The sequence below is a fragment of the Urocampus carinirostris genome, chromosome 14, assembly GCF_059441175.1.
Source record: "Urocampus carinirostris isolate Australia breed hairy pipefish chromosome 14, RoL_Ucar_1.0, whole genome shotgun sequence".
Classification (NCBI taxonomy): Eukaryota; Metazoa; Chordata; class Actinopteri; order Syngnathiformes; family Syngnathidae; genus Urocampus; species Urocampus carinirostris.
The window spans coordinates 651143-663873 of record NC_142362.1 but is presented as its reverse complement, the minus strand read 5'-3'; the positions used below and the strand labels follow the sequence as shown (position 1 = coordinate 663873).

Here is a 12731-nt window from a genome sequence, read left to right as displayed (position 1 = left end):
AAAAAGTCATTTGCCCCCTTCCCGATTTCTGTGTTTTTGGTATATTTATCACTCACAAAGCAATTTGAATATCACTTCGAGACGAGCCAAGGAAATCGAAAATTCAAATGTCCGTTCCGTTTATGAAGGCTAATGCTAACTAGCCCTTTGTAAAAAAAAAAACGTCATTGCCCCCTGAAGCTAATAGCGAACGATAAGAAGAAACGATCCTTTCCGAAAATTGCTAATGAGCCTTTTGCAAGGCTGTGGAGGAATTTTAGCCCACTCTTCTTTGCAAAATGGTTTCGAATCTGTCATATTGGAGGCTTTCCTGGTATGAAATGTCCATTCAAGGTCACAGTACAGCATCTCTATGAAATCTGAATCTGGACTTCGATTTGGCGACTTCGGGACCTTTATTCTGTTATTTTTTGAGCTATCGGACACGCCAGTGCTTTTCGGACAGTTGTCCTGTGCTTGAGTTTGAGGGCACCCGCTGATGGTCGGACGTTCTCCTTCAGGATCTTTCGGTAAACACCAGAACTTACGATTCCTTCGAGCGCGGCCAGTCGTCCTGGTCCCGTCACACGGCCACCACCATGCCTTACTGTTGGCATCAGGTTCTTTTTCCAGTTTTACATCAGATCTAACAAATTGCACACCTTTAAAAAAGTTCCATTTTGACTCGTCAGTCCGCAGAATGTTTCTCCAAAGGTTTTGTGGATAATCAAGATGTTTTTTTGGCAAATATGAGATGTTCTTTTGTGACGGCAGTGGTTTTAGGCTGGAAACTCTCCCACGGGTGCCCTATTGGCCAGTGTCTTTCTTATACTGGAGTAATGAATGAAAACTCAACAGAGAAGGGCAAGTCCTGCAGTTCCTTAGATGTTTTCCATGAGCCGTCATTACACTCTTAGAGTTATCTCTGTTGGTTGACCACTCCTGGGAAGGTTTGCCACTGTTTTCTCCATTTGTGGATAATGGCTCTGGCAGTGGTTCGCTGGTGCTCTGCAGCCTAAATGGCTTTTTGACCTTTTCCAGACTGATCGATTCGAATCTTTTTTTATTTTCATTTCTTCTGGAATTTCTTTGAATGGTGGCGTGTCAATTGTGTAACTTCCTTCACTTTTGTTTAAGATTGAACAATTAAAGCCATTTCTTGTTTCAACACGGCACAGGTGGCGGCAATCCATTTTGGGCGTGGCCTGTGGAATTGAATTTAGCTTTCCCCAAACTGTGCTTCGTTTATTTCATGTGCCCTTGTAACATCCATTGCAGCCTGGTCATCCTGAAAGGGGGATGATTTCATGTGCTCGAGGTTTCTGCATATTCCTCACGTTGAGGTTTTTGAGTTTTCCCTTGCCCTCATGTAGGTTTTAGATCAGGGTGTAATAATAGTCTTTCGTTTGAAATAATCTATGGTCTGTGCAGCCCTTTGAGACTTCCTTTGATTAGGGGGGCACAAATAAACTTGACTTGGTCTTGGTTACTTTATGATTTAATAAGAAGGGCAATGACTTTTTCAACTTTTCATAAATTGAATCCACATTTCAACGTGCATGTTTTATTCCCTTAAGTTGTCTCTGTGATATCCAAATTGGATTGATGATCCGAAACCTTTTTGAGTGATAAAAGTGCAAAAAAACACAGAAATCAGGAAGGAGTCAAATACTTGTCGGACGTTCTCCTTCAGGATCTTTCGGTCATGTCGAAGTGTTCTTGGGTAAAACACTGAACCCCCAATAAGCAGGTTAGCACCTTACATGGCTGCACAGATCACGGCTGCTATTGGGAAATGTGAAGCACAATGTAAAGCGCTTTGGGAAGTCATTGACTTGAAAAGCGCTATATAAATGCAGATCATTTCATTTATTTCATTTCATTTACTTTTTCATAACACTGTACAGTACATCATTGATAAAAGTTTTTTTTGACGTCATTGATTGCGATATGGGCGGCTTTGACTCACGTCGCTGGCGAAGGCGCGGGCTTTCTTTTGTGTTTCGTAGACGGGCGTTTCCGTTTGCTTGTAGACGATGTTGTCTTTGATGTCCTCGTACTGCTGCGTGTATTTTCTCTGCGAGGGAAAAAAAGGTCAAATGCACACACATGCATTTGTTTTTTATAAAACCATTGAAAATTGTGAAATTCCTGGTATCACAAGAAGTGCAGGGTGCATAAAGTTATCATATATTTACTAGTTTTGATATGAGGTGGATTCTCTTTGGCCTATTCCTGGACTCACAAAAAGTACAGGGTGCCTATACAGTAGTTATCATACATCTAATGTTTTACTTGTACTACTATGGGCTTCACTCTTGTTGGCCTTTTCCTTGTATCCTAGGATGTACAGGATGCCTATAGTTATCATATAAGTACTTATCTACAGGTGTTTCTATGGGCTTCATTTTCTTTGGCTTCTTCCTGATGTGAGAAGACGCACAGGGTGTGTGACGCGTAGTTATATATTTACTCATTTACTAGCATGACTATGGGATTCATTTTTTTCACCTTTTCATGGTGTCATGGTGTACATATGGTAATCATACGTTGACTCATTTACTTATATCATCATGGGCTTCATTCTTTCGGTTTCTTCCTGGTGTCACTAGACCTGCATGGTTTGTGACAGATACATTTTTTTATGTGTTTATTCATTTACTAGTATTACTATGTTCTTTTTTTTTTGGCCTCTTCCTGTTGTCACAAGGCAGGCACAATGTGCGAAGGTTCAACTCCAGCCAGAATTCAACAAAAGGGTTTGTCTCTTCTCGGTGTCAAAAATATTGATTAGCACCTAGCTAGTAGTAGGTTCTCTCGCCACTTCCACCAGCTCTGACCAACTTCAGTTATCCGCTATTTTCAGCAGCTCGCATAAAATGCGATTAAAGGTGGGGTGTGTAGTTTGAGCTGTCAATCAAAAGTTTCAAATGAAATATTTTCTTGATGAAGTTGTTGTTTTTAGCAAAACAAAATGCTAGTTGTTTTCCTCCGCGCCTATCTGCTTTTATCTTACTTTTATCATAAATGTGACAACCAAATGCACTTTATAAATAAATCTGTTACATTTTTTATTCTAAATTAATTTCAATTCAATTCAAACACACATGTAAAACTGGAGTGTCATGCCCAATTTCGTTGTCACAATATGTTAACCCATTTTGTAACAATGACAATAAAGGTATATTCTATTCTATTCTATTCTAAGAATATTACTAGAACAGTTTTTTTCCATCTTGGCAATATTGCTAAAATTCGCCCTATGCTGTCTCAGTCGGATACGGGGATCATTATTCACGCGTTTGTTACCTCCCGTCTCGATGACTGTAATGCACTACTCTCCGGTCTCCCAAAGTCCAAAATCAAGAGCTGGGAAAGTTTGATCACATGATGCCGATTTGAGCTAACCTGCATTGGCTTCCTGTTAGCTTAAGATGTGATTTGAAGGTTCTGTTGCTATTATATAAAATCGTGCATGGACTTGCTCCCTCATATCTTTCAATTTCCCCCTATATTCTGGTCCGGAGCTTTTGCTCTGAAAACGCTGGTCTACTAGTGATCCCAAGAGCCAAGAAGAAATCCACAGGTTCAAGAGTGTTCTCCCTTCGGGCCCTGGTGCTGTGGAATGCTTTTTGCCCTCTGAGATCCAATCTGTAACCTCAGTGGAAATGTTTCAATCTAAGCTTAAAACACACTTCTTCTCTATAGCATATGAAGAACCTACATTTTATGTTGACAATATCTGTGTATTATTTGCCCTCATGTAGGTTTGAGATCAGGGGATGGTGTCATAACAGTCTGTAGTTTGCAATAGTCTTAAATTTGTGCAGCCCCTTGATACTCTTTGTGATTAAGGGCCAAACAAATAAACAGGACTTGACTTAATTTAGTGAATTAATTAATTAATATGTTTTATAGGTTTTTTTGTGTGCTTTTTTTTTTTTTTAGGTCTGACTGTAGTTTTAATTTATTTTGCTTTTAAAGTCCAGAAAATATTTCACAAAATACTATTTTTGAAGGAGTGCCTTATGATCCAGAAAACACTGTGTATGTGTATATAAATCAAGTGATTTATTGACGTTTTAGCATCCCCAAAATATGAGACACTTTGACACTTTAACAGCCAATCCGCTTTTTTTCCGTTTAAACGTTTCTTTTTACACTTTTTATCGACTTTAACATGTAGCTTTTTTTGGGTAATATGTTAGCGTATGGCGTGTTGTTGCGTTATTCTCACATCGCTGAGGTTGTCCATGGCGGCCCGAGCCATGGCCACGTCGTAGTAGGGGGTCTCGCACCATTGGCCTTTCACGGTTTCGTTGTACGCCTGCTTGTACTTCAGCTGAGGGGGGAAAACAGCGCACGAGTTTGTGATTCTTTTCTTCATCGCATTTTTTCATTCATTCCCCTTTACTTACATCGCTACGCTGGTCGGCGACTTTCCTGGCCAGCTCCACCTCAGGGGGGTCGGGCAGAATTGTGTACTTGGCCATGCGCTCGTCGTGGCCTTTCTTGTACTGAACCTGAGGGAGGACGTGTTCGTGTTAGGCCGGGCTAACTATGGCCCACGAGCCACGTAACGTCAGAGTTCCCCGTAATTCTGAGCGCCTGAGTGGACGGCAGTCGAGTTAAAACAATCATCAATAACCACGGCGGAAGAATTTAACCACCACTTTTCACCACAGTAATTTCTTGCTGTGCGTCCTGGCAAGGTTCTAAGCCCCAGGCATTTTATCGCATCCCTTTGGATGAAGACATAAGACGGCTAAGGATACCTGCATTCGATCGGAGAGACTGGCGGCTTTCAAAGTACTCCAGGATTTACGACTAAGATTTATAACGGGGTACGTTTTATGTATTTCCGAGCAGTTTTATGTGCTACAACAATTCTACTATGGAAATACTACAAAAATACTGCGTAATTACTAGCAGGTACGAGTCACGTCATAGACACTCGATGTAGATACCAATATGTTAGCTAGTGCTATTGTAGCTAATAAAAAATGATAAACAATTTAGCATACACCGCTAGTTTGTGTCTTACCTTTGCCATTATAAAGTACCTCGTCCTGTCGACGCAGCAAAGCGTACCGGGAACCCAACCGGCTAAGAAGAACTGCTAAGTTTATACGCTTTTATATCAACGCCGGTGTATGGGGATACTCCTTTTACAATCTAGTGGTACAAATGATGTGGAGCAGTGGTTCTCAAATAGGGTGCGTTGACTTGAGGGACATTTTTTTTTAACTCTCCCAGAATAAAGTGCAATCGCACCTCTACTACTACCATTTGTCGTGGAGGCGGCGGCCCTCACAGTCAACTTTCCTTTTTTTTTTTTTAATTTACAGTCGGCATGTCGGAAACGGGGTTGGCTCAAATTATCATGGAAAGTCAAGGTGGTCAAAGAGCTACTGCCATCATCTGGTGAAACGGGGAATTTTTGTATTCATTTTAATTTGTATAATTCATTTTCTTGAATATTTGTGTTGCTCTAGTCCCGAGTGTAGCCCCTTCCTCATACCCCTGTATTACCCTATACTAGTATAAAGAAAATCCTCATCAATGTGTGGGTAAATACTTACGTCACTGAGCACCTCCTGAGCCTTGGCCACCCGACGCAATTCGGGGCTGTCGGTGTAAGGGCAGAACATGGTCTTCTCCTCTTCCCAGTCCTCCGTGTACATTTTCTGCAGAGATATCATCGAACCGAAATTATGTCAAACCTAAGACTTATAACATTGGTAAAAATGGCGGCGCCCTCTGTTGGCTGCGGCTGCATCGGCTCGCTACAACGGGTCAGGTGTATCGACATTTCGTTCTTACAAAGAATGACAATACAAAGGAAATTATTATTATTATTATTATACCTCCCAGTGGCGTCACCAGACATGAGTCTCAGGAGGCGGGCCAATCAAATGACACCACCATTATTTCCACCCAGAAATGTTATGTATGTGTATATACAGTTCAGTTGGTTTACTTTAGATAGAGATAGAGAGATAGATAGAGATAGAGATAGAGAGATAGATAGATGGATAGTGATGGAGATAGATAGATAGATATAAAGGTAGATAAAGATAGATGGATAGAGATAGATAGATGGATAGTGATAGAGATCGTTAGATATAGAGATAGAGAGATAGATAGATGGATAGTGATAGAGATAGATAGATATAGATAGATAGATGATAGTGATAGAGATGGATAGATAGATATAGCTAGATAGATGATAGTGATAGAGATGGATAGATAGATACAGTATAGATAGATAGAAAGATGGCTAGTGATAGAGATGGATAGATGGATATAGATAGATAGATGGATAGTGATAGAGATAGATAGATAGATATAGAGATAGATATAGTGATAGCTAGATAGATATAGAGATAGATAGATAGAGATAGATGGATAGAGCGATAGCAAGCTAGATGGATAGAGATAGAAGTAGAGATAGAAGTAGAGATAGATAGATAGATAGAAATAATAAACTATCAATCCCCGTAGGGAAATTCACACTTCCAGCAGTATCCTTGTGTTGTAAATAAAATAGTTAAAAAAAAGAAATAGAATACAGAAATATGTTTTGCTATAGAATATTGAAATAGTGCTACGGAAAATACACACTGTAATAGAAAAAGAGTAATATGCAAATGTGGGGTTGGGGTTTATAGTGGGCTTTTACTCTTCCGGGTGGAGTTAAAGAGCAACATGGCTACTTTATAACTACTTTTGGGATATGTACTGTGCTCAGGGCAGGGGGAGGGATAAATAAATGAAAATGATATATGTATGGATATTCCTAAATGTCTGAGTTATCATACCAAATAGTATGTATCTAAAAAAAAAAATGCTTGCCATCCGGGTTAAAAAAAGAAAGAAAAAAAATCTCACTTTGCTGCAGTTGGCAGCATTCTTGACAGCCAGAACCAGTTCTGGGGCATCAGGCGGGATCATGTACTTGTCCTTGGTCTCGTCCCACTTCTGCCGGTAGAGGACCTGTACGGAGGGAGGGGGGGTACGAGGTTTACCGCGGGTTTCCGTCGCCGTGGATTTGAGGTGGCGGAACTCACCTTGCTGATGAGATCCGACACTTTCTTGACGTGGGCGATCTCCTGCGCCGTTCCGTCGTACAAGCTGCCCGTCTTGGACTTGTTGCCTTCCATGCGATACTTGATCTAAAGGAGGAACCCATGGAACCGTCAGAGTGCCTCCACTCCATGTTTCTAGTACTTTAAAGATTATTATTAAAATAACTATCTTATGTTGACTTAATGACTAAAATAAGTCGCTCACATACTCTGTGCTATTTTGAGCTGTGGTCAACGGGCTGCTATAAACTGACGTGAATTCTGCTGGTATTCTACTTCTAGGTCACATTTGTTTACAAACTTGGAAAGGGCTCTAGAGGTGTTGGCTTTTAATTCAATTTAATACATAACACAAAAAAGAAAGTATTGTATGTATTATCAGTAGAAAATTGAGCCAAATTCAGACTCAATTTAATCATATCAAATGCTTTTAGTTGTATTTATTTTAATTATATATCTCCATCCATGTCTAAATTGGTGAAAAAAGAATTGTAAATGTTTTATTTTATTTTATCATTTATAGTCCTGCAGGGCTCATATTTTACATTTCTATTTTATTGTTTGTTTTGCAATTTCAGGTATTTGACATTGTTGTTTGACTTTAATCTGTTCAGTGTGTAAAAAGCTAAAGATCTTTTGTAGTTTACAAAAAATATTTGCAGAAACATATGAAAAAACATACAAATTGACTAATTACTAAATCATTTAGTGCATAAATTATTGATGATATATCGTTAAAACATTTTTTAAAAAGCCGGCTATTCCAAAAGAGGCAGTTTTCTAAATAGAGCTGTCCTCTTGGGTGTGACCAGTAGGAGGCAGTGATGCTTAACATCATGACAAACCACCAGAGCTGGCATCTTAGTGTCACAGTCAATGTTCTTCATTTTTTGCCTGGTCTATCAAGTCAGACTGCCGAGGAACCCGGCAACGACAACACTTTCGAGCATTTTCGAGCACTTCGCCCCAAATTCAAGCATTTTCCTGACCTTAAAAACAACATTAAAATTCAAGGATTTCGAGAACCGATGAATTCTTTGTCAGGCTTCTAGTTTTACCTCGCTGAGCTGCTCCTGAGCCTTGCGTATGCGGATCATCTCGGGGGTGTCGGTGCCGATGGCCGGAGGATTCCCTCTGGACTCGTCGTAAGCTTGCCGATATTTGTTCTGTGAAAGATGAGAATGTGAAGAAAATGTAAGGGGAGAAGGAAAAGGAGAATGACAACAAAATGGAAAAGAAAGAAAAAAACAAGCAGGGAAAAATGGGATGAATGAAAAGAAGCAGAAAGTAAGATAAGAAGAAGAGGAGGTAGAAAGGAAAGAAGATGAAAAATCAAACTAATAATAAATAGGAGAAGGAGAAAATGAAAGAAGAGGTTGAAAGATGAAAAAAGACAGAACAAGAGGAAGAAGGAGAAGTGAAAGAAAGGAAAAGAAAAGAAGAAAATGAGGTAGAAGGAAAAGGGAACATTTTAGAAAAAGAAAGGAGAAAGAAAAGGAGACAATAAAGGAGGAAGAAAACAACCATGCGACAGAAGAGAAAGGAAGTACAATAGAAATAAGAAGACAAAGAAAGAGAAAGGTCAGAAGAAAATGAGAAGGGAAGAAGACAGAAAAGAAGAGCAAGGAGAATAAAGGAGACAAAGAAAAAGGGAGGAAGGAGACAATAAAATGAAGGAGACAAAACAGAATAAATAAAAGTCAGAAAGGGAAAGAAGAAATCAAAGAAGAGGATGAATAAAAGAAGAGGTAAAAGAGGCAGAGCCAGTGAGGCAGGAAGGAGAAGAAAAGAAGACTGAGAAGAATAAGAAAATGAGGGATTGTAGGAGCAGAAGAAGACAGAAGAATAAGCTAATAGAAGAAGCAATGAAAAAATGGTATGAGGAAGAAGAAGAAGAAGAAAAAGAAGAAGCAGAAGAAGAGCAGCAAGCTCAGGCTCACGTAGCTGAACTGGTCCAACATCTTCTGGCTGTGGGCCAGGTACGGAGTCATGAACTGCGAAGTGTCCACTTTCACTTTCTTCATCACCTTCCTCGAGGGCAAGCCCGACTACAGGATAACAAAAGAAAAGGCACAACTGAGCCCTTTGCAGCCATACTTGCTTTTCTATTTGCAATTTTGTCGTTTTACCTGTTGTTCCTGATGAGGTTGATGATGGTGAGTTTGGTGCTCGTGAGTGACGTACGTGGTCGTCGGCTAAACACAACATGAGAAGAGTTACGGGTTTTAAATGACTCGGATTTAAGCTTTCAAAACTATTAGTATCATTTTTTCTGTTGAATGAACCATTCAGAAATGGACTGACTCTCAATGCTTGGCGCCAAGTTACAAGTGCTAGCGTTTTGCTTCGTTAAAAACAAGAGTTTCAGGCTTAACGCGATTTGGATTGGTTTGCAAAAAGCATTCTTTTGAAAATGTGTTTATTTTAGAATCTATTTCTTTTCAGTTAACGCTGAAGGCAACACGGGCGTTAACATGGTGCTAATTCACAAGTGGGAGGCTAGCGCTATAGTTGGCTAAAAACGAGAGTGACCAGCTTCAATCGATTTTTAAAATGATCGTTTCCATTAGCGTCTTTTGTTTCTGTGGAATGAACCATCAGAAATGTTTTAACACTGAAATCGACGTCGGCGTGAGTCACAAGAGGGTGGCTAACGTTATGTTTAGCTAAAAAGCTAAATTAAGGGTTTCAAATGTTGGTGAATTTTAATTTTTTTATTGACTATCAGGAATGTTTTGACCTTGAGATCAACACCGCCATTCGCTTGGAGCTAATTCACACGGAGGTGGCTCAATTCATCTTTTGCTAAAAACTTGGTGCAGGCTTCAAAAGATTTGGATTAAATACATTCATTTTAGGATGGTTTCCTTTTGGGTTACTTATCAGAAATGGTTTGACTCTGAGAGCCATTCCAGCTTTAGCCTGCTGCTAATTGCTTTTAACAAATAATCATCCAATATATAATGCATAGATTTATCCTAGCATCGTTTTTTTTCAATTAACAAACAGAAATGGTCAGTCTCTAAAAGCAACACCAAAGTTAGCATGGATTGAGGCTTTTAATAATAATCATTATATATATATACATATCTTCGCTTTTTTTTTCCCAATCAACATTAGAAATGGAAATGTTTGCTTAGTCCAAATTCCCTAAGTGGTAGGTATGTTGGGTTAAAAATGATAAATCCAGGCTTCAAATGATTTGGATTTAGGGTTTGAAAAAGATATAGTGTTTTTCAAATGATATTTCTTTCAGCATTTTTTTTTTTTTAACCATAAACGGTTCGACCCATCTCGAGCCCTCATAAATGTTTCTACAGTAAGAACAAAACAAATTTCAGTGAGTAATTCGATCGGTCGTGAGCCATTTGAAAAAAATATATAAAAGAAAGAGAGCACTCGGTTGAGATCCATTCTATTTTGGATTCCAGTGTCCGATCTCTCCGTGCCCGTCATGTTGTCCTGCCGACTATATTTAGCCATTTTTCAGACCCTGATTCCAAAAAGCTACGGGCCACAAATCTAGATCGGTTTTTGTAAAACAGCTGCGGCAGAGCACAAAGGATTAGAAAAAGTAATACCGGACAAATTCTGCAGATCGGCCCAAGCGACACCAGGGCAACACAGTTTTCTTCCACAATACGACAATTGTTTTATGTATTTATACTAGAATTGAATGTTTGTACAAAAGAATACAAATGGTTATGAAATCGTTTTTAGTGAAGAGCCAACACTTGAACTCTCACGGCACTAAAACAAGTACTAAACTCATAAAAACAGTAAAATTGTCATTCGTTCAATTCATTTTCTACTCATGAAGTCGACAGTAAGTTCTGCATGTCCGAACTCCTGGACAGTCTAAAGAGTAAGAAATTAATTAAAAGACATAATTGAGTAAAAAGGTGGTAAGTAAGTAATAAGGGAAACAAGCAAGTCAGAAAGAAAAAAGTAAAGAAAAAAAAAGACAATGAAAACAGAGGAATAAAAAAAAGAAAGAAAAAAGGAGTAAAAGAAAGCAAAATAAGTAAGAGCGTAACTAAAATGTTAAATAAGTAAGGGTAAAGGCAAATAAGTGAACAGGTAAAAGACTTTCAAAAAAGCAGTTACTAACTTAACTTCTTGGTCTGGACCAGGGGCGTCAAACGCAATTTTACAGAGGGCCAGAACTCAAACCAAACCTTTGGTCGCGGGCCGAACTGGATAAATATTTATTGAATACACTAAAACTTGCCTTTTTTTTTTTAAAGAAAAAAAAACAAACAAATATGAATTTAAAACTGTCAGGAATATTATTCCAGAATAGACAAACTTAAACATTAAATGAATTAAAAATCGTTGCGCTCCATAAAAATATCTCCTGTCAAAACTATACAAATTGAAAATATGAAAAAACGGAAAATATAACAAAAATGTGTGCATTTCTCTTTGAGAATTTGCTTTAGTGAAAAACATCTTCATATTCTTCTTTAACTCTTCAACTTTCTGTGTCTTTTCTCAAGCTTTTTCAGCTTACTCTGAAGTTTTGTCTTGTAGTGCCGTTTTACATGAAATTCCTTAATGACGGCCACAAAATCTCCACAAATAAGACACACGGGTTTACCGGCAATGTCAGTTAACATCATTTTCTCGGCCATTGTGGTTTTTAGTATCCGAGTATAATTTGAAAGTTATCAGGGTTTCATAGACCCGGGCCATTATAGCAGATGTATATAAAAGGATTTCACGGGCCGGATGTAATTGTACGCCGGGCCGGATGCGGCCCGCGAGCCGTGAGTTTGACACCTGTGGTCTGGACAGTGCCAGAATCTCAGTAGTCGATGGATGGAGATGACAATTAAAAACGCAAATCATTAAGATTCAAAGTTGAATGCTCTGAAAAGGAAATGCTACACAAACAGTTGGTTTATCCAAGAGCTAGCCTGGTGTCCTTATTCTTAAATTACACAAGATTCTCAATAGTTGGTGGGCGGACACAATGATCGAAAAAAATATGGGTCTGCGAATGTCCTGGAGATCCCCTTTGGGCAGTCAGGTCAGGAGTACCACTTGATGTTTAGATATTAAAATTCACCCGATTTTTTTGAACTGTCAAAATTATACTGGACTACATTAAACAAGTAAAGCTAACCAGCTGATTAAAGAGATTTGAGTGCGTTTCTGGATTTCCCTTTTGGGATGTTCTCCGTTCACAGATAAGGTCGGGGTACCAGATGAGGTTTTTGTTTTGCAGTCGAGACAAGAAGCTAAAGAACTTCTTGTGAACGCTAATGCAGTACCACTCAAATTGACAGTCTTTTAATTTTTTTTCCATTTAGCATCATCTGACTGAAACCGAATCCTGAAGTCACTATAGATAGGACTGATTTGGCCCCAGGCCTTGACGGACTCCACCGAGTGATTTTGACCTATTTCCTCCTTACCTCGTCATAAACTTCCTCTTCTTCCTCCTCCACCTCTTCTTCCTCCTCCACCTCTTCTACCTCTTCCTCCTCCTCTTCTTCATATTCGCCTTCTTCCACCCCTTCCAGCTCTTCCTCGTACTCCTCCTCCCATTCCTCCACGTACTCCACAATACGCGTCGACATCTTGAGACCCCGTCAGAGGCTCTACACCAAAGAAAACCTTTCAGGACTCGGAGTTGAGATTTTAAAAGAGCTGCGAGAA

At 39.2% G+C, this 12731-nt stretch overlaps 1 protein-coding gene across 1 annotated transcript in view; it reads right to left on the bottom strand.

Annotated features, from left to right (window-relative positions):
- The window catches only part of neb (nebulin), a 114546-nt gene that overhangs the window by 101745 nt on the left and 70 nt on the right, over positions 1-12731 (bottom strand). The window contains exons 2-11 of the mRNA XM_088352382.1: positions 12488-12673; positions 9197-9262; positions 9008-9115; positions 8126-8233; positions 7050-7154; positions 6871-6975; positions 5562-5666; positions 4398-4502; positions 4217-4321; positions 1949-2056 (exon numbers count right to left, since the gene is read on the bottom strand). Coding sequence (XP_088208508.1) covers positions 1949-2056; positions 4217-4321; positions 4398-4502; positions 5562-5666; positions 6871-6975; positions 7050-7154; positions 8126-8233; positions 9008-9115; positions 9197-9262; positions 12488-12652 — 1080 coding nt within the window. The 5' untranslated portion in view covers positions 12653-12673. The remainder of the gene's footprint in view (positions 1-1948; positions 2057-4216; positions 4322-4397; positions 4503-5561; positions 5667-6870; positions 6976-7049; positions 7155-8125; positions 8234-9007; positions 9116-9196; positions 9263-12487; positions 12674-12731) is intronic.